At 35.6% G+C, this 25,908-nt stretch overlaps 1 protein-coding gene across 1 annotated transcript in view; it reads right to left on the bottom strand.

Moving 5' to 3' along the window:
• fat4 (FAT atypical cadherin 4) overlaps positions 1-25,908 on the bottom strand; it is a 99,993-nt gene that overhangs the window by 33,187 nt on the left and 40,898 nt on the right. Inside the window, exons 2-6 of the mRNA XM_079390216.1 lie at positions 25,652-25,783; positions 20,320-20,581; positions 19,343-19,693; positions 12,710-13,632; positions 8,066-8,240 (exon numbers count right to left, since the gene is read on the bottom strand). Coding sequence (XP_079246342.1) covers positions 8,066-8,240; positions 12,710-13,632; positions 19,343-19,693; positions 20,320-20,581; positions 25,652-25,783 — 1,843 coding nt within the window. The remainder of the gene's footprint in view (positions 1-8,065; positions 8,241-12,709; positions 13,633-19,342; positions 19,694-20,319; positions 20,582-25,651; positions 25,784-25,908) is intronic.

Genomic DNA, 25,908 nt, shown 5'->3' with positions numbered 1-25,908 from the left:
TCCGCGCAACACTGGTTGACCACGTTGTCAACCACGGCCTGACGCTGAGGGAGGCTGGACTGCGAGTACAGCCAAATCTAAGCCGATACACAGTGGCAAGTGTGATAAGAACATTTCGACTGGAAAATAGGTATTGTAAAAATATCACCATATCAAAAACATCTGCACGGTTTCAGTAACTGCTTACAGTACTGTATTCTATGCAGTATCAGCACTTCTGTTACCTTTTCCTGTGAAATTACTGTACTATTGTATACTGTTTTTTTTTTTTCTACATAGGATTGAGGGTCAGGAACGACAAGGGGGAAGGCCTCCTATGTTCACAGAACAGCAAGAGAGGGAGATAGTAAACATGGTTTGGGCCAACAATGCTATAACACTCAGCTAATGCTATAATCAGCTCCAAGCTAACATTGTCAATAACCATGCCAGTTTCAACGATATCCATCAGGTCTCAACATCAACACTGGCACGCATCCTAAAAAAAAAACATATTCAAATGAAGCAAATTTATCGAGTGCCTTTCGAGCGCAATTCCGAAAGGGTGAAACGACTGCGGCATGATTATGCAGAGGTATGTATTCACTTTAGCAGTGTGATCTTGCATACTGTCTCATAATCTTTTACTGTACTGTAATATGTATACTAGATCTACACTGAACTACACAATTTTGCCTGACACTGTTCTTCAGGGAGTTTTACGAATGGATGGAGAGGAGATCCAGCATGAGTTCATTTACGTAGATGAGGCTGGGTTCAACCTGACGAGAACACGAAGGAGGGGAAGAAACATCATTGGCCACAGGGCTATAGTCAATGTCCCAGGGCAACGTGGGGGTAATATAACACTCTGTGCAGCCATTACACAGAATGGGGTCCTCCACCGCCATGCCCATATGGGCCCTTACAACACAGCACTCATACTTACATTCTTGGACCAATTGCACAACATAACAGCAGCGAATCAAATCGATCATATGCAATACATTGTTGTCTGGGACAATGTGTCTTTCCACCGCTCTGCTCTGGTTCAGAACTGGTTTCAGCAACATCCACATTTCACCGTCCTATATCTTCCACCATACTCTCCATTCCTCAACCCTATAGAAGAGTTTTTCTCGGCATGGCGGTGGAAGGTATATGATCTCCGTCTCCAGGCTGAGGTACCCCTCATCCAAGCCATGGAGGAGGCCTGTGACCAGATGGAGGTAGCAGCAATGCAAGGATGGATTCGTCATCAAGACGTTTCTTTCCAAGGTGTCTTGCTAATGACAACATTGCCTGCGATGTTGATGAAATTCTCTGGCCAGATCCAGCTAGGCGAAGAGACAATGTCTAGTTTTTTTTTTTTTTTTTTTGTAACAGTAAACTTACAGTACAGTACGTAAAGTGACATTTTGTTACAGTATTATGAATCTCCATGTCAACATTTTGGGCGTGTTGAGAAATAAATGAGTTTCTTCAGTCTGCAACATTGGTCTTGTGTAGTGTTTGGTGGATTTACTTTATATTTGTACTTTGTTGATGGTAGCCTACTCTAATCATAGGGAAGCAGAAGTGCTAAAAGTGTTTTAGGTTTATCACAGCAGAGTGTAACTCGTGCAAACAGAGTATAGTAAAATGTGAAATGTGTGTTTCATATGGTAACAAAGTGTGGTTTTTAAACAGAAGTGTATAGTTTTTACAAGAGTGTTTAATTATGCAAAGGATCTGCAGTGTTTTGCTAATTGTGTGTGTGTGGTTGTGCTAATTGTGTGTAGTGTTTTGAAAACACGGGGCCTGTTTTGAAAATCGTGGTTAAGCAATCCAAAAAAACTGTAAGTATATAAACCCTGAGTACAACTGATATAAATCTGAGATTTAGAGAATGTGTTGTGACTGTAAGTGTTAAAACAACATTTAACTCAATTTATGAATATTCTTGCTGGAAAACAAGACAAAGATGCATTTTTTGCATTGTGTTCAGTTAAACTAATAAATCTGTGTGTGTTGGGGTTTTACGGAGGTGAATCAGGGCCAAATAAGGTCTCCTCAGATGAACTGCTGCAGATCTGATGAAAAACACCCCTAACAATGAGCTGGAGTCGCTCCGAGCCGCTCGAGCTCCGCTTTCCTTCAGGAATGTTCACATGCACTTGATAAACTTCCCTTAGACCGCCGCGTGTGTGTGTGTGAGAGAGAACTGTACATGTGTGTGTGTGTGTGTGAGAACTGTACATGTGTGTTTGAGTGAGTGTGTGTGTGTGTGTGTGTGTGTGTGAGAACTGTACATGTGTGTTTGAGTGAGTGTGTGTGTGTGTGTGTGTGTGTGTGTGAGAACTGTACATGTGTGTTTGAGTGTGTGTGTGTGTGAGAGAGAACTGTTTGTGTGTGTGTGTGTGTTATAGTTGTAAATGAGTGGTTTGGACCGAATCAGTGGTGTGTTTCTATTAGTGAAGATCCGGTTATGTAAACAAACTTTTATTTTGGATGCAATTAATGCAATTAAATTCTTTTATATTGTAATTTTATTTGTATATATTTGTTTTCACTGTAATTTTGGTTAAAGATATTTTTTTATTAGATTATTTAAAAAATGTCAAAAGTTTTAATTAGTTTTATTATTTTTAGCTTAATGAGTTTAAAGATGAATTGGCAACTAGCTGAAACATTATTTATTTTATTTTATTATATATTTTTTATTATATTAATATTTATTATTATTATATATTTAATATATTATTATTTTATATATTCAAGTTTTTTATGGTTCAAGTTTTAGTTAACGATGATAACCCTGGCTGTCTCTAAATGAAACTGAGCACATGTTGAAATCTACAGTAAAACTCTAGATGAGATGCTGCTGAGGAGAAGCTACTGAGATATTAGAGAGATCTCATGTGACTCTCTCTCTCAGTTATCTGCCAAGCTGTCCATGTTTTTCCTCAGAAACGCTGCCAACATCTTTCCTCGGCGCGCAGAATAAGCCCTCGATTCTCTCTCTCTCTCTTGTAAAGCACCTTTTTACTGCTGGCCTCTCCGCCACACTCAGCAGAAAAACACACATTTCCAAATAATGACTCCGGCCTGCCAAGATCTCTCCCAGCGCTGCCAGCTTTCCTTCAGAGAGACAGAGATCATATGGAAAGATATTGTGGAGATTTCTAGGGACAAAGAAAAGCGCGAGGTTAAAGGTCAAGACTATAGAAGCAGAAAATTGAGAAGTGGAGCACGGCGGCGTTCATTCCAGAAGAGCTACAGAAATCCAGACTCAGACATCAGGCCTGTCAGCCGATCACTTATAATCTCTAATATTCAGTTCCTGTCATGTACATGTGACGCTGGGAACAGGAACTCACATGATACTGTACATGCACAGAAACAAGATTTGGACCGTTTATAAAGAATAAACCACCACAGGGTTTTCCAAACACTAATAATTAAATAAAACATTACAATGAACATCTCGAAAATAATAAATAAATAAATAAAATGTAATATAATATAAAAATAATGCCAAATAAAAACAATCAATAAAAAAAAATAAAAAAAAAATAAAACAAAACACTAACTAATACCAATAAATTTTATTGGATACATTTATTTATGCTAACACCAATGCAACATGATATGTGAAAGTTATGCTTGAAAAGCATGTCATATCAAAGTCAAATCATACCAAAACGGGAAGAATTTAATGACAAACAATTACACATCATTACCAAAAACAAACAAACAAACAAAAAATCTTGAAGAACAATGTAGCTATATGTCAGGGACAAATTACAATGATAAAGCATAGAGTGAAAAATTACACAAATTAAAAAAAATTAAAAAATTTCTCTCAAAATTATTTCTCTCTTTTTTTCCTCACAGTTTTGTGAAAAAAGTCAGAATGGTGAGATATAAAACTGTGAGAAAGTCTGAACTCTGAGTTTATATCTGGGAATTTTTACTTTTTTGTTTGTTTCCGCCACAAAAAAAAAAAAAAGTTATTGCATCTTTTTATCTTAATTCCGACTTTTTTTTCTTGAAATTCTGGGTGTTTCTTACAATTCTGAGAAAAAGTTAGAACTGTGAGATATAAGCCTCCCTTTCTTACAGTTTCCATCCTGTGGCAGTAAAACGTTTCTACAGAATGAGCTTTAATAACCAGAATAAAAGCTGATTATTACGGTTCACACGGTGAACAAAGCCTAAAGGTTGATGAGATCAGAAGACGAGGAATAATGGCTTCCTCCGCCGCCGTCTGCTGAACGTGGCGATGAAGCGACTCGGATCTGAATCACAAATCTACTGGAAAGCCAGGAGGACTGGGAAAATCATTCGGCTGCTCCAGGAGCGTTTCAGACGGGCTCCGGCTCTATATTTCACGATCAGCGCACAATGAGCTCTTTCTGCGGCGTTTAGGGAGTTTGTTTCTGCTTCGCGAGTGTTGGAGGAGACTTCTGAGATTTTTGGCAGAGAGCAGCGCAAACAGAGACAAACACAAGTAAACATTTGCAGCATTAATCACGCTTTATTTGTGATAAACATATATGCTGCTGCGGATCTGTGCGATCCGGCCTAAACTGGATCCATGATCTGCTCAGGCTGCTTTTAGAGAAGAAAACTGTGAATGTTCTCTGTGCCAGTAGCTCAGCTGTTTTAAAATAGTCTCGCTTTTTCAATAACAGCACTATTTATCCATAACTATCGGTGCAGACAAAATACTGGCATTATAGTTCATTACTGTGTTTTAGTCTGATGTTGTCACGCTAATCACCGGGGTTATTATAGCTACACTACCAGCCAAAAGATTTTGAATGTGTTTAAAGAAGTCTCTTCTGCTCACCAAGCCTGCACTTAATTGATCCAAAGTACAGCAAAAACAGTAAAAGTTTGAAATATTTTTACTATTTAAAACAGCTGTTTTCTATATGAATATCTGTTAAAATGTAATTTATTTCTGTGATCTGCAGCTGTATTTTCAGCATCATTACTCCAGTCTTCAGTGTTACATGATCTTCAGAAATCATTATAATATGTTGCTCAAGAAACATTTATTATTATTATTATTATTATCAATATTTAAAACAGTTGAGTAAATTAGTTTTTTTTCAGGATTCTTTGAATAGAAAGATCCAGGGAGTCAGTATATGGTTAGAGATATATGGCCTAATGGTTAGAGAGCTGGACTTGTAATCCAAAGGTTGTGGGTTCGAGTCTCCGGCCGGCAGGGATTGTAGGTGGGGGGAGTGAATGTCCAGCGCTCTCTCCACCCTCAATACCACGACTGAGGTGCCCTTGAGCAAGGCACCGAACCCCCAACTGCTCCCCGGGCGCCGCAGCATAAATGCTACCCACTGCTCCGGGTGTGTGTGTGTGTGTGTGTGTTCACTGCTGTGTGTGTGTGTGTGTGTTCACTGCTGTGTGTGTGTGTGTGTGTGTTCACTGCTGTGTGTGTGTGTGTGTGTTCACTGCTGTGTGTGTGTGTGTGTGTGTGTGTGTTCACTGCTGTGTGTGTGTGTGTGTGTTCACTGCTGTGTGTGTGTGTTCACGGTCTGTGTGTGTGTGTTCACGGTGTGTGTGTGTGTGTGTTCACTGCTGTGTGTGTGTGTGTGCACGTTGGATGGGTTAAATGCAGAGCACAAATTCCGAGTATGGGTCACCATACTTGGAAGTATGTCACTTCACTTCACTTCATATATGTGTATATATATATATATATATATATATATATATATATTATTAGAGGTCGACCGATATGGGTTTTTCTCTGGCCGATGCAGATTAATTAAAAAATGCCAAAAATCGGCCGAAGATCATTTCTGAAGATCATGTGACAGAAGACTGGAGAAATAATGCTGAAAATTCAGCTGCGCATCACAGAAATAAATTGCATTTAAAAATATATTCAAACAGAAAACAGTTATTTTATTGTTTCTGCTGTATTTTGGATCAAATAAATGCAGGCTTGGTGAGCAGAAGAGATTTCTTAAAAAAACAAAAAAACATTTAAAATCTTACTTTTCAAAAACATTTGACTGGTAGTGTAACTAAACCATACAAAAAAACATTACAGGGGATTTGAGGACATTTCAGACCGTCTAAAACCATTCTAAACCATTTTTTCCAGCCATAAAATAAAAAGAAATTGTTCATTTTCTTAACCAATTTTGTAATAAAGCAGATCTGCGAGTCACAATTAACACATCTGATCACGTTTAAACCCGACTTCAGCAGATTTACTATTGAAACCGGTGTGGAAAATGTGAAAAACGTCTGCAGATTGTGTCCGGGCCAAAACATCAGTCATCGTTTGACTTGCGCTCCAGAGCTGTTTCCTGCTCTTGGCAGATTCCGGACAGTATTTATTGTCAAAAGTTCTCGTCGAAGTCCAGGGCAAATCCCTGTCATTACAGCAGATCACGTGACCTCAAAGGAATGGACGACAGGCACCAGGCGGCCCAGACGGGTTAACCAGAGACCAGAGAACTGGAGTTAACCAGAACACACACACACACACATCAGGACCTTCCAAACAACTCAGATTAACATCAGCTCCAGATCAACTAAAGTTCAATATTTACTACAAACTTACTTTACAATATATGGGTGAAACCTGTCAAGAACTTCTCTGAGTCATATTTCATCCCAAAATCAAGACCCAACTAAAACCCAGGCATGTTTTCTCACATTTATTTTTTAATTGCTTACACACAAGTTCTGAAACCATGGCTCCTTTTCACTGAACTACACAAAAAAACACAAAACATGCACTCATCATCCAAAATAATTATGCATCTGCGAAAGCAAACATTTCTTTCAAAACTGTTTGAACTCTTATAAAAATCCAAATCAAGACTGAAATCAACCTCGGGCATGTTTTCTCACACACTGACAGTAGTGATGCACTGAAATTCTGCCAACAACACTGTAAAAAATGATGTTCTTCATCAGTATTTCTGTCTTGCTTTCCAGTAGAAAAATCTGAATATTCTCAAATTAAGAAACATTTACTGGAGTAGGAAAATGGTGTGACCCAGGTAACAAATTTAGGTTAAAACGTGGGAACATCATTACTTTGAAATGTTTCTAAAATATCCAGTTTTCTTGTCACGATTACAACAAAAGTTTTCAAAAAATGTTCTTAGAATGTTCTACTAACTCTGCTTTTCCCTAAAATGTCGTTATTTGAATGTTTGTTTTTTAATATACTAAGGACGTTAACATGTCAAGGTTTCTTGTTGTGATTATAATGTTATTTAAAGGCTACAAAAAAACGGTTCATCAAGTTCAAATAACATCATGAGGACATTTTGAGATTATTGATCTCAGAACATTTTCTCTCAGCGTTATGAGAATGTATATCAATATCAATAAAGTAAGGGAAGATATTAAGTCTTGCTCTCTGAAAAACGTATAAAAATGAAGTGAGTTTATGATTAAAACAAGAAAAAATATGTCAATGGTGTCAGAAAAATACATTTTAATTCAGAGGGAAAACAAGCTTATTTTTCTCATCCCATTGGTAGAAGCGAAAACTAATTTTGATCAGTTTCTTAGAAAACAAGACTTACTATCTGAAGTCATTTTGCTTCTCCAGTAAATGTATTTTGATTTAAGGATGTTTAGATATTTATACTAGAAAACAAGTAAAAAATACTGAGGCAGAACATGACTATTTCTGCAGTGCGTAAATATTGGGCCGAAACTGCAATTTTCAAGATAGTTTTGGAAGCTGAAATCATTGGCCAAAACAGCACTTCTCTGATGCCGTGATTTGACTGTGTCAGTAGCTATGTTTCCATCCATCTATTTGTATGCACATTTTGGAATATCACATACAAAATAAAACACTGGATGGAAACACCAAGATGTGCATAAATTCTAAAAAAATATGCATAAAAACTTATGTGCTCAATTGAGTAGGATAAACCTTTTATCTGATAAGTAAAAATGTGCATAAACTATGATGAAAACACATTTACCAAATAAATTCCACCATGCACATCAAAAAAGTCATGTGACTTTTCACAATGAGATAGAATAACTCGACTAATCAGTGGACCGATCTCGTTGCACAGCATCTGAACAATCTTACCTGCATCGTGCGCCGTGATGATGAGCGTGTATTTGTCCTGAGTTTCTCTGTCCAGTGTTCGTATCAAGTTCAGCTGACCACCAGATGTGAGGCTGAATGCTCCCGCATCGTTCCCGTTGTTCAGGGTGTAGCTGATCTGACCGTTAGTGCCCAGATCGTCATCACGGGCCACCACCTGCACAAATACAAAGTTCTGGCATCTATCTCAGTATGACATAATGACATTATCATCACATGTCACAGCTGATTGGTTCTCTGCTGTATCGGTAGCCAATGAGTTCGCTGATCAACATTCAAATACTTAGCTAATGTTTGTGGCAGCAGTTGTAGCATGCTTCAGAAACCCTCCACCTTCCCCAGCTCCACCTGTATAGATCTGCTACGGGGTGATCATGTATGCTATGGGGGTTATTCATGTTATATTACAGCAGCAGTGTTTCTTACATGCTCACAGCAGCATGTTGTGGATGTATTGACAGTAGAAGTCTCGGTACTTGCTCTGCAGCAGCAGCAGCGTAGCAGATCTAATCCACCAAGACTAAATACATTAACATTGTCATGTACATTATCATGCCAATCACTCCGAGAGTTGTCATGACTGAAATAAAATTAGTACCAGTCCCTACTGAACAAACCCATCAAATCTCAAAACAAGTCATGTCATCTCATATTCAAAGCCAAAACGTTGAATTAAATGCCAGATACAGTTTATTGTGCATCCAAAATACCATTAATATCCAGAACAAAATTCAGGACTTTTAATTATAAACACGTCTGAAGTACACCAGGACTCTTATTTTGAAATATCTTTGTTTTGCTACTTCCAGCTGCTCAAAAATAATGGAGCTAAAATATGCATCTTACAACCATCTACAACATATTATTATATAAACACCATCAAGTAAACATGGGCATAATTCATCAACAGTACACCATAAGCAATCATTTGGAATAAATGTGTGATATTCATTGACTATGACCTGCTCTGAAAAAACCCTTTCCAAGAAAGCAATTCTCATTTTCATTTATAATACATTTCATTTCTAACAATGCTATTAACCCTGCTGAAAAAAAATAAAACAAAAAAAATAACATTAAACTACCCAAGGGCCGTTTGCTGATCTGGTTTCCACAGATCAAGCAGGTCTTGTTAAATGGTTCAGAGGAGGTTTAGGACCTTCGTCAGGTGGCTGACCAGCTAAACCGTCTTAGACCAGCACATCACCTGGTTTAATCTGTCTTGTTTGAGCAGAATGAGATCATCAGGGGTGAAAAGGGTGACTAAGATGTAATATTTTAAACACTTCATTATGCTTTTAACTCTAGAGTTGTGCAGTAAGAGCTGTATTAAAGAAGACATTTCTCATTTTCATTCATGGCGATCTCACACCCTAATATAGTTCAGATTCACTCACTTAATTATACGTGCTTGTCACTCCTGAAACATTGCAATATATGTACATGTTGGTCCTCTTAAAAGCACGACAAACAAAACTTAAAATTGAATGTATTATATACAAGTGAGCATTATAATCAATGAATGTAACTTCACGCTGCATAATGAACCTCTTATTTACATTGTGTCTATGCTTTGTATGCTGAGGACTTGTGAGTGTAGAAGTCAAATCTACACAAATCACACAAATGATCTATTTTGAATTCAAAATGGCAAATTTCACCAAAAGGTGACAAGTTTGCATCTGCAGGAGATCTTCAAGCTTTTTGTAACTAAACAGCTTTAGTATACCCAGCCACGTTCTCACAACTTTCACTAATGTTTTTTAAGTCATAGAAATGTTAGGACAAAACGTGAAGTAAACGTTAAAGTAATATTTATGGAATGTTCATATACCTTTATTAATATTTGATTCTCATAATTCTGAGAGAAAAGGTTCTGCGATAAACATTCTTGAAACGTCCTTATGCTGTTATTTGTACTTGATGAACATTTTAAGAAACGTTTTTGTAACCTTTAAATAATGTTATAATCACAACAAGAAAACTGGGTATTTTAATGTTCTTATAATATTTAAAACAAAAGTTCAAATAATGTTATATTTTGGGTGAAAATAAAGTTACTAGAATGTTGTAAGAAACGTTTCTGTAATCTTTAAATAATGTTCAAAACATGTCAAAAAGCAAAGTTCCTACAATGTTTTTATAAGCTGAATTTGTTACCTGGTAGTTAGCAATTCTGATTCCATGTGGACTTTGCTCATTTTCACACAGGTCTCATTCTGTGTTTTAGGTCTGTAAAATGCCTTGTTTGCGTTCAGTGTTGGTTTGCGTGAGACTCTGGCGCTGGCACACCTGAGGAGCCGTGACTCCAGCTCATTTCCCTCTCAGGTGAGGTTTGTTTTGACTCGGACATTGAAGACCACCCTCACTATGTCATTTAGCCATGGCATATTACTTTCTGCGTTTACACTCGGTCACCCTGCGCTGGAAAGCCCGAGCCCAATTCACGCCCAGCATTTATCATTCCAGCTGCGCCGTCAAACACGCAAGCCCTTCCAGTTACAGAGTGTGCTTTGTGCTGGAAATTTGGTCTCTCATTTCTGCATGTTCAAGCAAAAATTATAAATGATGTAGAACCAAAGCTGCCCAATCTAATGAGATGAACTAAAGCTATCAGACGTTTCCCACTAAAGTCGTAATTACAAGTTTGTCGCATCGGACAATGGGTTCATTCTTGCCTATTAAATCTTAATAGAGCCAAAATGTACTGAAGATATCTAGATACTGGATTTACAATATCCAACAGATTTTGAACAAATTGTAACGTCACATTTGTTTACAACTGTATAAACATTCACCGAATAATCTAGTCAATCTCAGTCAAATAAACGCTGTGTAAAATACATCAAATGGTTATTGAGATATATAAATATACATGACTGTAACAGAAAGAGGAAGCAATGTAAATGTTGTGGGAAAAATGAACAAGACTTAACAGTCACTGTTTATAGTTTGTGTCCCGGACAAATCAAAAACTCAGTTTCTGAGTCTTCCAGTTGTAATTGGGTCATTTCTTGTATTCGGTGGCTTCTGTGTCCCTGGTAAAGATCATGAACTCATTTTTTAAATCATTTTTAAACTCTTGTTTGTCCTTAACAGGGTGGGCATTTTTGGCCTTCCATTTCATAGATTTAGTTTCATAAATGCTTACATTAATTTGCCTGATCTTGACCTGAATCATTTTTCAAATATCTCCCAATCATGATTACACAAAATGTTGTTTTGAAAATTGTATTTGATTTTCAACATGTTATGATGTCCAAAATGCACTGAATACCAGGAAGGACCCAAACATATGACTTCAGAAGCTGTTTATGTCTGATTTCCGACTAGAAAACTCTGCCTCTTTAGTTTCTCTTTCATGGGTCACTTTGGGAAAAAGCGTCTGCTAAATGCAAGATTGTAAATGTATTTACGATCATTTTGATAACATAAATGTAGGGTACTTGCCTGTAAGATGTTTCATAAATGCTTACACTTTTCCAAAAATAATTTCTCAAGTGTGTCCCCGCAAACACGATTACAAAAAAGTAGTTTGTTTTAAATTGTTTAAAAATGTTTGATGTCCAAAAGGCACCAAATACCAAAAATGACCCAAATATATATATGAATTCAGAGGCTGTATATATAAAATTTTTGACTAGTCCCTTTTTAATAAGTCACTTTGGGAAAAAGCATCTGCTAAATGCATGACTGTAAATGTATTTCTATCATGATAACTCTCGGAAGATTTTAGCATGGTGATGGCTATGACAATGTTTAATGTAATTGGTCTTGGTAATGTATTTTGGTGTGCTATGCTGCTGCTGCTGGTTATTTCTGTAGTTGTAGATTATTGCTGCTGCTGCAAAGCAAGTACAACTTGAACTTGCTACTGCCAATGCATACGCCGATACGCTGCTGTGAGTATTTAAGACATACTGCTGCTGCAAAAATAGCATATAAAATAACCCGTAGTAGGTTTCTACACAGGTGAAGCTTGCACCATCTACAGTTTCATATTGAAACATGGCATTTACGATAATTTTGATCCCATACATGTAAGATGTTCTTGGACAGCACCTGAATGTCTTTTGATAGCACTTGAATGTAAGACGTGCTTGGACATTTTGTCTTCCATTTCATAGATTTAGTTTCACAAACGCTAATATTTTTTTCAAGTATTTCTCCCAATTTTGATTACACAACTGTCAATTTCCAACTAGTTCCTCTTTTATAAATCACTTTGGAAATAAGCATCTGCTAAATGCACAATTCTAAACATATTTATGATAATTTCAAAAGTATAAATTCTGTGTGCTTGCCTGTAATATGTTCTTGAACATTTGTGTCTTCTATTTCATAGATTGTTTCATAAATGCTTACATTTTTCCAAATATATTTTCTCAAGTGTTTCCCCCAATCACAATCACAAAAAAGTTGTTTTAAAAACTGTATTTGATTTTCAAAATATTATGATGTCCAAAAGGCACTGAATACCAAAAATAACCCAAATATGTGACCTCAGAGGCTGTTTATGTCAATTTCTAACTAGTTATTTTTTCATAAATCACTTTGGAAATAAGCATCTGCGAAATGCATGATTGTAAATGCAATAATTTCAATAGCATAAATGCGTGTACTTGCCTGTAGGATGTTCTTGGGCAGGTTTCCTAAGTTCTCCTGTACGGTGACGCTGTACGGCGAGAGCTCAAACACAGGTGTGCAGTCGTTTACATCCAAAAGCACGATGTTAACAGTGGCACGATCCACACGAGGGCTGCTGCCGCGGTCCGCCGCCTGCACCAGCAGAGAATACACCGAGCGTGTCTCGCGATCCAGCAGCTTCGCCACTGAAATCACACCCGTCACAGAGTCGATCCGGAAGTCTGAGTTGGCATTCCCGCTGGCGATAGAGAAGCGTATCTGGCCATTGGTTCCCTCGTCGGCATCGCTGGCAAACACCTGCAGGACGTCGGCGCCGATGAGCGTGTTTTCCTCAATCTCGATATCGTAGATGTTCTGTGAGAAGCTAGGTGTGTTGTCGTTCACGTCCAGCACGATCATCGTTACCTCCATGCTGGAGGAAAGCGGCGGCTCACCTTTATCCGTACCCACGATGGTCAGCGAGTAATTGGCCATCTCCTCGCGGTCCAGCTCGCCAACCAGAATCACACTGCCATCGATGTTCCCGATGCTGAACTTATTTCCAAAAGGCCCTTTGAGGGAATATTCCACGTAGCTGTTGGGGCCGCTGTCGGCATCGGTTGCTTGCGCTGTGAACACTAGCGTATCCACCGGCGTATTCTCTTGAATATACGCTGTGGTTTGCGATGTGAATGTGGGCGGGCAGTCGTTGACATCTAGGAGGATTATTGACACTTGCGTGGTGCTGGTGAAGCGGGTCATTGGAGGCGGTGCCAGATCATTAACGGTGATGACGAGGTTGTAAAACGACTGCGTTTCCCGGTCCAGAGCTTTCCTGGTCTGTAAGACGCCGGCGTTTGTGATGGTGAACTGCGACTGCGGATCTCCTGAAGCGATCGTGTAATGCAGCTCCGCATTCGGCCCTGGAAAACAACTAGTGTTATTATATTTAATCAGAGGTCACCCCTCTGCTGTGGTAGAAAACATAAACGATGTTTAAAAACATTGAAAAGTGGCAAAATACAGAAAATGACTGTTGCCGATAACTGTATATCTTAAAAATAACAATATTTGTGTGGATATGCATTTTTATGAGCAGGGTTTCCCAAAATGGGAAATTTGTAATGATTTATTAAATCATAACAATGTAATTAATAATATTTATATAATAAAATAATATTATATAAATCTAATTATTTTATTTGTAACTAATATTTTATTTGTTAACTTGTATGTTATGTATGTTACAATCAAGGTTGTTATCATTAACTAAAACTAACCAACTGAAATAAATAAAAAATATTAGATGAAAAACCATTATATATATAACCACTGTTATAGTTTTTATTGATATTATGAATCAGTTTTTATTTTATATTGTGCTTTTTATTTTACTTCTAGTTAAAATTTTAGCAGTTTTTTTAATGTGTTCTTTTTGTAATTTTTAGTAGGTTTTGTTTTTATCTATATGATGTTTATACATTTTATATTTTAGTTACTTTAACACATCAAGTTAAACTAAACTAAAATGAGAAATTCTGCCTTGGCGACTAGCTGAAATAAAACGTTTTAGATATTTAAACTGAAGCACTGAAATTAAATAAAAATTAAATAAACCTAAATAGAAAATAATAATAATAATGATAATTATAAAAATACACAAAAATTATAAAAATTAAACAAAAATTTAAATAAACAAACAAAAAAATATAAAAATACAAAATATTCAAAATATTATTTAAAATGATAATGGTATATAAATACGAATCATGGTCACACGCAGCACTTCTCACGCAACGTCTACTCCTTCGACATTCCCGAGGACACCTGTCCAGGTAGGAGGCACGATAACAGATCGCTCAGTTCTGATCGCTGTCCATTAGGGTGCAAACCAATTACACGCGATTAATCGATTCAAAATAAAAGTTTGTTTACATATACACTATATTGACAAAAGTATCATCAGAGAACCGTGAACATGCAAATGAGAAATAATTGAAATATCAGACCAAATATATGAAGTCAATAATCAAGTATATATAAAAATATTACATAATTAAGTAAATATTCAATATTAATATTAAATATTCAAGTAAATAAGTTAAACTGACAAAACGTTTGAGAAACTCTACATTTGAGCATTGTGTTGTTAGTTGGTTATAAAACTGAAATAAAAGTTAATTGGCTTTGACTGTAAAACAGCGCAGCGTGAAGAGGGATCTCTGCAGTATAACAGTGTGTTTGTGCAGACGTGTTACAGTACAGTGAGCGTGTGATACGGATCTGCTCCGTTCACAGTAAATGAGCTCTAATTGAGCGTCTGTAATGCTGGCCGCTCATGTGGAACCACACTGGCCCCGTTTACTAAACACGCAGGGGTCAGAGGTCAGGGGTTAGGAGGCTCTAACAATGATGTCCCGCTCTCATATCGTCAGAAAGGCGTCGAGGACTGTGTGTGCTCACGGACACGCTTACAGAAGAGCGGGAGGAAAAGCCACAGGCACAAATGTAGGTCAGCGTAACCACATTAGAGTCTGAGACATGGATCTCACAGAAACATGTGAGGCTCAGAATCCAGCCTGCAGCTTCTTTGTGCTAAATATCTGCTCTTCTTTCTTTTTATTCATTTTGATATGAACCAGACATGATTTTGTGAGATTCACCCAAACACTGCCTGTAACTAACCACAGTCTGAACTAGACTAGACTAGCCTGAGTCTAAATATGTTGAAATATGCTGAATTTAAATGAACAAAGGTACTTTTCGGTTGTAGACAACCACATAATTGTTGTTAAAAACAATTTCATTCAGTAGAGTAAATTATTTTGTGCTATAATATTAGCATTGGTCAGCATTCTTACATTTAAATATGATATTAAATTATTAAATTTAATTTACTGTTGTAGAAAACGGTAGAAATATTCTTAAACACAATAAAAAGTGGCAAAGAAAATTACAATTAATAATTTAATTCAATACAATAAAAAAGTGTTTTATTTCTTTAATATTAGCATTTGTCAACATTCTTACACTAAAATTTGATTTTAAATTAATATACTGTTGTAGAAAATAGCGTAAATAACATTAAAATTTTCGAGAAAATATTTGTGCGTACGCTTGATAATTTTATAGACAAATTATTGAGTGATCATCAGTATGGTTTTAGAACAAACAGGTCGACCTCAATGGCTGTGATGGAACTGGTGGAAGAGATTTCTTCTTCAATGGATAATAATGAATATACTATGTTCCTAGATTTAAAAAAAGCTTTTGACACTACCGATTATGGATTATTAATGATGAAACTGGAGAGATATGGTATAAGAGGGAAAGCTTTTGCTTGGGTAAAAAGATACCTCGATAACAGACATCAATTTGTACAAATGAATAATGTTAAATCAGATTTAATGAAAGTTACTTGTGGTGTGCCGCAAGGTTCGGTGCTAGGCCCTAAGTTGTTTGTGCTGTACATAAATTATATTTGTAAAGTGTCTAAAGTATTAAAAATGGTTTTGTTTGCTGATGATACTAATTTATATTGTTCTGGGAAAAGTTTGGAACAGCTTCTGAATACAGTGGAAATAGAATTGAGGGTTTTCAAAAAATGGTTTGATGATAATAAACTTTCACTGAATTGAAGTAAAACAAAGTTTATAATATTCAATAATCGACAAAGTAACAAAGTGCAACTAACGATTAATAATGAGGAAATAGAAAGAGTGCACAAAAATTATTTATGATAAATTATAACACCCAAAAATTTATGTTGGAAATCATAAATTAATCATGTAAAAACAAAAATGTCTAAATCCATTGCAATATTAAATAGAAAAAAAACATATTTTGAATGAAAAAAACTTTATATATATATATATATATATATATATATTGTATTGTGCGCTCATAGTTACATACATTACTTATTGTGTGGAGGTGTGGGGTCACACATATAAAACCAACTTAAATTCAAAATATAAGTTACAAAAGAAAGATTTAACAATTAGGATTGTTAAAAAGGTTGATTATTACGAACCAACAAATAAATTGTTTATTAATTTACATGCATTAAAATGTCTCGATTTTGTTGATGTATATACTTCACAGTTAATGTACAACGTTTATAATAATTTACTTCCAAATTGTAATCAGAGGTTAGAAAATAAGAGAAGTCAGTATAATTTAAGAGGATTGTATATGTTCAAAAAAGTAAGGGCAAGAACTAATGCAAAAAGTAGGCACTTATCTGTTAAAGGGGTAAATCTATGGAATAAATGTAATAAGGAACTAAAAGTATGCTATTCACTTTGCCCATATGAGAAAATGTATAAAAACAAGGTGAATAATAATTATATGACTCCGTATAACTAAATTGTGGTTGTATTGTTTAAAAAAGTGTTTATTTTTATGTTTGTTTTGAATTATGTTTGTACATTTTGGGAAATGTTTTTTTTTTTTTTTGCATTGTTTATTTTGTGTTATTTAATTTGGTGAAAAGTGTTGCCCATTCAGTTAATTATGTATAAAGGGTAGGCATAATAAGCAAGGCTTCTGCCTACTCCTATTTAGGTAACAATGTATTTGATTTATTTTGTGAAAATTTGTTTGTGAGGACCGGAATAAAATTATTATTGATTGATTGAAAATCATTTTTAATCTAATTAAGAAAAAGCAAAACTATTTTTTTTGAGAATTGAAAGACGAACAACAAGCTAACTTAACTCTTCAACCTGAATTTGAATTAAAGTAGCAAACAGGATGCAAAATTGTATACATTTTAAACAATGTTTCAAATACAAAAAGTATTAAAAGGATTTTAATCTATTTAAAACTTTTACCCAATATTTGTGTGTAATATCGTATGTATTTTTATGTCCATTAGAGCAGGGTTTCCCAAACTGGTGTTTGCAAATTGATTAAAAAATAATAATTAATTAAATTATAAAAAGGTAAAATGAAAATAAATAATTAAAAATCAAAATAAAATAAACAAATGAATAATACAACAAAATATTTACATAATAATGTATAAATAATATTAAAAAATTATAATTTAAAATGATAATAATAAAACACTTGTACCCATGAAATTGTTGTTAAATTAAAATAATATACAAAATATTTACACAATAAAATAAAAAAATAAAAAATAACAAAACCTGTAACTGTGAATGAAACTGGGGTTTGCAAGTTGATTAAAAACTAATGATTAATTAAATCATAAAATTGTAAAATGAAAATAAATAAATAAACAAATAATACAACAAAACATTTCCATAATAATGTATAAATACTATCTGAAGTCGTAATAATAATGATAATAATAAAACACTTGTACCCGTGAAATTGTATTTTGGAAAAATTTACTTAAAATCTCAAGTAAATATTTTAGGCTTGTATCATGTTATTCGGACCATAAACGCATGTGCAATATCCTCTGAGGAGCAACAGTGCACTACATTTGGTTACACTTTATTTTAAAGTGTCCTTGTTACAGTGAAACTATACATGTAAGTACTGAGTAATATTCATTAACTATATGTCCTTACTATATGGTTAGGGTTAGGGATTGGCTTAGGGTTACTTCCATGTAATTATCCATAATTAATAGTAATTATAATAGTAAGTACATGTAACATGTAACAAGGACACGTCAAATAAAGTGTTACCCAATAACACTTTATTTTGATAGTCCACTTTAGACATTCTACTAACAGTAAGTGACTTTGCAACTACATGTCAACTAGCAGTCATTAGAGTATTAGTAGACTGTCTGCTTAATATCTTCTAACACTTTATTTTGATGGGTCCACAACATACAACATAATGACTATTAGAAACTTTGCAAGTATACATGTCAATTTATTCTACTAAACCTAAACCTACCCTAACAGTCTACTCTTGAGAGTTAGTAGACATGTAGTTGCAAATTAACGAGAACTAGTTGAAACGTAGTTGCAAATTAACGAGAAGTAGTTGACATGCACTTGCAAATTAACGAGAACTAGTTGAAACGTAGTTGCAAATTAACAAGAACTAGTTGACACGCAGTTGCAAATTAACAAGAAGTAGCTGACACGTAGTTGCAAATTAATGAGAACTAGTTGACACGCAGATGCAAATTAACGAGAACTAGTTGAAACGTAGTTGCAAATTAACAAGAATTAGTTGACACGCAGTTGCAAATTAACAAGAAGTAGCTGACACGTAGTTGCAAATTAACAAGAACTAGTTGACACGTAGTTGCAAATTAACAAGAACTAGTTGACACGCAGATGCAAATTAACGAGAACTAGTTGACATGTAGTTGCAAATTAACTCAAACTAGTTGACACGCAGATGCAAATTAACAAGAACTAGTTGACATGCAGTTGCAAATTAACGAGAACTAGTTAACATGCAGTTGCAAATTAACGAGAACTAGTTGACACTTAGTTGCAAATTAACGAGAACTAGTTGACACGTAGTTGCACATTAACGAGAATTAGTTGACATGTAGTTGCAAAATTACTTATAGTTATTAGAATGTCTAAAGTGGACTATCAAAATAAAGTGTTACCCAATATTTTTCTGAAGGGAACTGCGAGCAGCTCAGGCAGATCTCAGAAATGCGTTATGAGTTGCGACGCGTCTTACCGTGGTCGGCGTCGGCGGCGCTCACGCTCAGTACGGTTGCTCCGGGAATCATGCTCTCCAGGACAGAGCTGCTGTAGACAGAGCTGTTGAAGCGCGGCGGGTTATCGTTGACATCCAGAAGGTTGAAGTAGACTCGTACAGAGCTGGACAGACCGCCTCCGTCTCGGGCCTGCACCGTCAGGATGAAGTACTGCTGAGACTCGTAATCTAGCGCTCGGCTGACGTTAAAAACACCGGTGATTGGGTTCAGGAGGAAGGTGGCATCCTCATCATCCTCCTCTATAGAGTATGTGATCTCGCCGTTTGATCCCGAGTCAGAGTCGCTGGCCAGAATCGCCGCCACGATCGAACCTCGATGGAAAACAACAACAGAAAATGAGTGATTATGCAACAGTATTGACTATGATTACTAGCATCATGGGTAATGTAGTTTTTCACTGGGAAATCTGCTGTTCAACTTGATTATTTAAAATAATCAATCTGTATTTCCATCTCTGTTGCAACAGTTTTGGACGTGTCTAAAATGACTGTACACATATGTACAAGTCATTGGTGTTTCCTGATGAGTTTTTGGCTCAAGGTCTGCATTTAAAGTCACACCAGAGGTGTTCAGCTGCTTTCTGCAGACCAGTCAAGTTCTTCCACACTGACTGAATCAATCATGTCTTTTTGAACCTTGTTTTATACACAGAGGCACTGTCATGTTAGAATAGAAAAGGGTCCTGCCCAAACTGTTGCTATAAAATTAGAAGCACACAATTCCCTAGAATATCATTATATGCTTAAACATTAAGATTTGTACTCATGGAAATTACTAAAGTAGTCAAACCTTTTCATTAGAAGGGGGTGCCAATACTTTTGTCAATATAGTGTATATGTAAACAAACTTTTATTTTGAATCGATTAATCGCGTGTAATTGGTTTGCACCCTAATGGACAGCGATCAGAACTGAGTGATCTGTTATCGTGTCTCCTACCTGAACAGGTGTCCTCGGGAATGTCGAAGGAGTAGACGTTGCGTGAGAAGTGCGGCGCGTGATCGTTGACGTCGCTGACCGTGATGTTAACTCGGACGTCGGAGGACTGCTGGCCGTCGTCGGCTCGCACCAGCAGCGAGTATTTGGATCTGCGCTCGCGGTCCAGACGCCGGATGGCCGTCAGCTCGCCGGACTCGGGGTCGATGCGGAAGCTGTCGTCTGCGCCGCTGATGATGGCATACGTCACCAGAGCGTTCGCTCCCTGCACACAAACACAGCTTCAATCAAACTTCATTCAAACGGGAAACAAGCCCACTGCCAGACATTGTTTTCTTGCTTTAAGCAAAAACTTGCTTCATTTTGATTGAAAGAATTATGTCTGTACATAATGTCACACATATAACCGAAATAAAGCTGAAATAAATTATAAATATTAAAATTAAAAACTTCAAAAGAAAATAGGAAATGCTGCCTTGGCAATTTACTAAATTAAGTTTACATCGAAGCAATAAAATTAACTGAAACAAAACTGAAAAAAAAAAAAAATAATAATAATAATATTAATTAATATAACTAAAGAGTACTATTCAATAAAAAAGTACCTAAAAATACAAAAATTAAACTGGAAATAAAAACTAAAACCAAAACTGAAATAAAAAAATAATAATAAATAATTACTATAAATAAAAAACAACATTGCGTAAAAAATAATAATAATAATAATAATACGTCAAAAGCATAGCAAAATGAAGTAAAATTCAAATGAAAAATAAACATATAAAAGCAAAATATTACTGAAAATATAACATAAATAATGCTAAAATAAATGGTCTGCAAAATTCTAACTAGAGATAAATTAAATAAAAAATGAACAAACTAAAACTGAAATAACAATAAATTAATATTAATAAATAGTAATATTTAATAGCAATATTTACTTAAACTAAAACTTATTTAAAAAGTCAGAAGCACATAACAAAATGTAAAAAACTAAAAAAAAAAAAAACTAAAACTAAACTAAAAATAACATTTACATGAAAACCGAAAATATAAAATTAAAATCTAATTCAAAATATTACTAAGAACTATAAAAGTACATAAATAATGCTCAAATAAATGGTGTGTTAAATACTGAAACAAATGTCTGTGCGTAACGTCACACATGAACTTCAGATTACAACAGGACCAATTAGTGAGAGTGCAAAGTATTTCATTTCCAGGCTGGTGCTGAGTTTCCTGAGGTCAGATCTGCAGTCTGGAGCTGACGGACATCAGCAGCCAGAAACACAAACCCACATATACAGCACATGAGCGAGAGACAGAGAGAGAGAGAGAGAGAGAGAGAGAGAGACTCTGAGAGAGAGAGAGAGAGAGACAGAGAGAGAGAGACTCTGAGAGAGACAGCAGGCGTCTCTTTGAACTGTACGGATATACGGTTCCTCTATAAATCCAGCTAATGGATCCCCTGATACCCGCGGCTCTCAGACGCTACACATCTGATCCTGACGAGCAGAGAATAACGCCAGCGACAGATCGGGACGTCCACGATTGAGCGCAGGACAATACGAGTTCAGAGACGACAGCACATCAAAGAGCAGCAGATCAGGATCCGCTTACAGAAACACCACAGCATCACGTCTCAAACTAAGAGCGCTGTGGAGATAGTGTGATAAATCAATACGGTAAAGCATATTCTTGGGAATTCTTTTGCATTATGATTTGATTTTTCATCAATTTTACTGTAATGGATAAAACATTTTACTTTAATTTTACACTAAACTATATATATATATATATTAAATAAAGTTGAAATTAAATGTGAATATTAGATAAATAAATAAATAAATAAGAAAATAAATACATGATTGAATGAATGAATGAGAAATGTGTCCTTGGCAACTAACTGAAGACTTACTAACACTAAAAAATAATAAAAATGGAAATAAATAAAAACTAAAAATTAACTAGAACACAGACATCAAATGTATTAAAAATGAAACAAAACAATACAAACTGAAAATATATTAAAAAACAGCTTGTTCAAAATATTAATGAAAACTATAATAGTATATAAATAATTCTAAAATAACAATGATCCTTAAGTAGGCTTAATTTTTAGGCTATATATATATATGCTTTTTTTAATGGTTTTGGTTTAAAAAATTTTTTGTTTAGTTAACTCTCTCTCTCTCTCTCTCTCTCTCTCTCTCTCTATATATATATATATATCCCCTAACACCTGTTCAGCTCATATAATATGAGCTGAACATGTTCTTCAGAGTTTCTGTGTGGTTCAAATCCTCTGAATCCTGTGTTTTTCTCTGAGAAAAGCGCCGACTCTCGTCGTCCTTCTGCTGGAAAGAGAAACACAAGGAGAAAGAGTGAATGTGATTCCTGAGCTGCTGCTGCCATTGATCAGAGCAGATCTCTGGATTTCCCATCAGCCACCTGGAGCCGCCCCCTCTTCCGGCCGCGGCCGCTAAACGCTCAGAACTGGATCTGCAGCGACCGAACGACGCGAACTCCGAACGACATACGGAAACTCACTCAGAGAGAGAGAGAGAGATCTGAGAGACGAGGAAAACTGCTTCCTCTGACCGACCGACCGCATTATCCTCAACTACAGCCTCATCACCTGATATCAAATACATGTTCACTCAAACAATAACATATAAAACCAGTTCAGCTCACTGCCAAAACAGCATCTCTCATTTTCATTTATCTTAACCTGGTGTACTAAAATAGCTAAAATTACAACTAAAAACAACATGGGCATATATAAAAAAAGAAAAACTAAGAAAAAAAGACAAAAACACCCAACAAATTTATTACTAAAACTTTAACTAAAATTAAAACATAAACAAAACATAAGCTGAAAATAAATAAAACAAATATTAGATGAAAAAAAAAAATGTAAATGAGAAACTAAAATAGGTTTACATTGAAGCACTAAAAAGAGAATAAATAAAAACAAAAACTGAACTAAAAACTGAAATAATTTCATTTAAATTTAATAAAACTATATATAAAATTAAACTAATAAAAATGTCAAAAGTGCGTAATAAAATTACAAATAATAAAAAATTACAATTACTAAAATTAAATTTAACTAAAATTAGAATTAAAACTAAGCTTTTAAAAATAAAAAGATCAGCTAAATTACAATAATGATGTGAACTTGCTCATGTTTTTCATGATTATGCTGTATAATTGGCTTCTGGATGTTAATGAAGGTTAAAGCATAGTTTATCCATGTTTCGTGCAATGAGTATGTATTTGGTGATATTCACCTGCTGGATGATAAAACAGGTGAAAAATCCCACCGACGCACATTAAAGGACGAAACAGACACTCTTTCCAACTGCATAGCAACACCCAGAACCCCCTAGCAACTGCATAGCAACACCCAAAACTCCCTAGCAACTGCATAACAACACCCAGAAACTGTGATAGCAACACCCACTGCTTAGCAACACCAGAACCCCCTAGCAACTGCATAGCAACACCCAAAACCCCTTAGAAACTGCATAGCAACACCCACTGCATAACAACACCCAGCAACTGTGATAGCAACACCCACTGCTTAGCAACACCAGAACCCCCTAGCAACTGCATAGCAACACCCAAAACCCCTTAGAAACTGCATAGCAACACCCACTGCATAACAACACCCAGCAACTGTGATAGCAACACTCACTGCATAGCAACACCCAAAACTCCCTAGCAACTGCATAGCAACACCCAAAACCCCCTAGCAACTGCCTAGCTACACCAGAAGCCCCTAGCAACGAGCTAAACCCCTCACAGAAGGTGTTATCAGCATCGCTCTCTGTAGCTGGAGCTCTGGCCGCTCTATGCGGATGTGGGCAGAGATCAGGACAGGAATAACCCTGGACTCCAGTCACACAGCCCAAACATCCTGCCCAGCGTGCCAACATCACATTCAGTTTGAGCTTTTCAGTTAAAAACACTGACGAACAACAGGAGACGAAAAAAAATCACGGATCACAACTCTGCCTCCTGGTCTGATTTATACTTATAATATATTGATACAGTTATATTAAAGCAATCTAACTTATTTAAAACATTTAATAATTAATGTCAATTGTAAACTGCCAAATTAATCATTAAATGAATCAATATTTATAAGAATTCATCTTTTATATTCAGGCTCTTTGATTATTGTCTTATCCATCTTACTTTAAACTATTTTTCCTGTACAAAAACATTGTTTTGGTGTTTGATGAAAACTGGTTATTTGTTATCATATTTTATTATCATAATCATAAACACGCTGGTTTGTAATATAAAAAGCTTGATTTCATTTACTCGTTTGCAGTGATGTGCATGATTAAGTATTTTAATTATTTTAATCAGTATTTTGAATTAGTTTTTCATTTTTATTAGTTTCAGTAATTGTTATTTTTATTAATGCTGAAATCACAATGTCTGTATACATATTTTTTATTTACATTTCCAATTTATTTCCTTTTTTTTTTGTTATTAGTAAACCAAGTTACAAGCTAAATTAAAATGAGAATTTTTGCCTTGGCAACTTTATTTTATATATAAGATTGTTGAATTTAAAAATGACATAAACTGAAATAATATATATATATATATATATATCTTAAAAATAATATTAAAATTACAATTAATAATCACATTTTATTTGTTAACATTTATTTTTAATAACAACTTTATTTAATGGTTTCAGTTTTAGTTATTTTAGTTCATCAAATTATATCCTTTGTCGCACGATAGAGTCGATGGTCTTTACTTTTTACTTTTAGTCATTTAGCAGAAAAAATTAAAGAAATTAAACTAAATGAAAATTAATTTTTTCCTTGGCATCTAGCTAAAATAAAATTAGTTCAAGTTTTAGTTTTTTTTTAATTTAATGTTTATTTTATTTGAAGTAAAACATCCTTTTAATTAGTTTTTTATGAGTTAGTTTTAGCTAAAACCGCTCTCTAATGAGAAGCCCCGCCCCCTAATGCCACCTGTCCAATAGCGATCAGCCAATCAGAGCTCACGGCTGTGACTCTATTAGTTGTCTGTATATGTGAGTCCGTCGCAGTGTTTAATAGTTCAGATTGAACTAAGCGCTTGCTCTCTCAGGGAAGCACGGCTCATCTGGAGACGAGATCACTGGAAATGAGCTCCAGAGTCTGAATACCGTCACAGAACATCAGTCCTCCTCTGGCCTGTGTGATTATAATCAATCTAGCGCTGCAGCGTTCAGGGGCGGAGCCACACAGACTCTGCCCACACACCTGCTAGAGCCATCATCATCACATCAGTCATCACGAGTGACAGCCGTGGTCTGTACCTCATCTGCGTCGGTGGCCGTGAGCTGCAGGATCCTGAAGCCGTCGCTGATGTTCTCCTGGATGGTGATGTCCAGCGAGTCGGTGGGAAACACCGGCGGGTTATCATTCACATCCTGCAGAGTGATCTCAACCTGAGACAGAGACAGAGAGACATTAACATCTACAGAATCCTGATCTTCACACAGAGACCCACAGCTGAAATCAATTACCATCATTTTACATCCAAATCTGTCCTAACAGGAGTCAAATGGCAACA

This window comes from Barbus barbus (assembly GCF_936440315.1).
Source record: "Barbus barbus genome assembly, chromosome: 33".
Lineage (NCBI taxonomy): Eukaryota > Metazoa > Chordata > Actinopteri > Cypriniformes > Cyprinidae > Barbus > Barbus barbus.
This window is presented reverse-complemented; position numbering and strand designations above follow the sequence as displayed.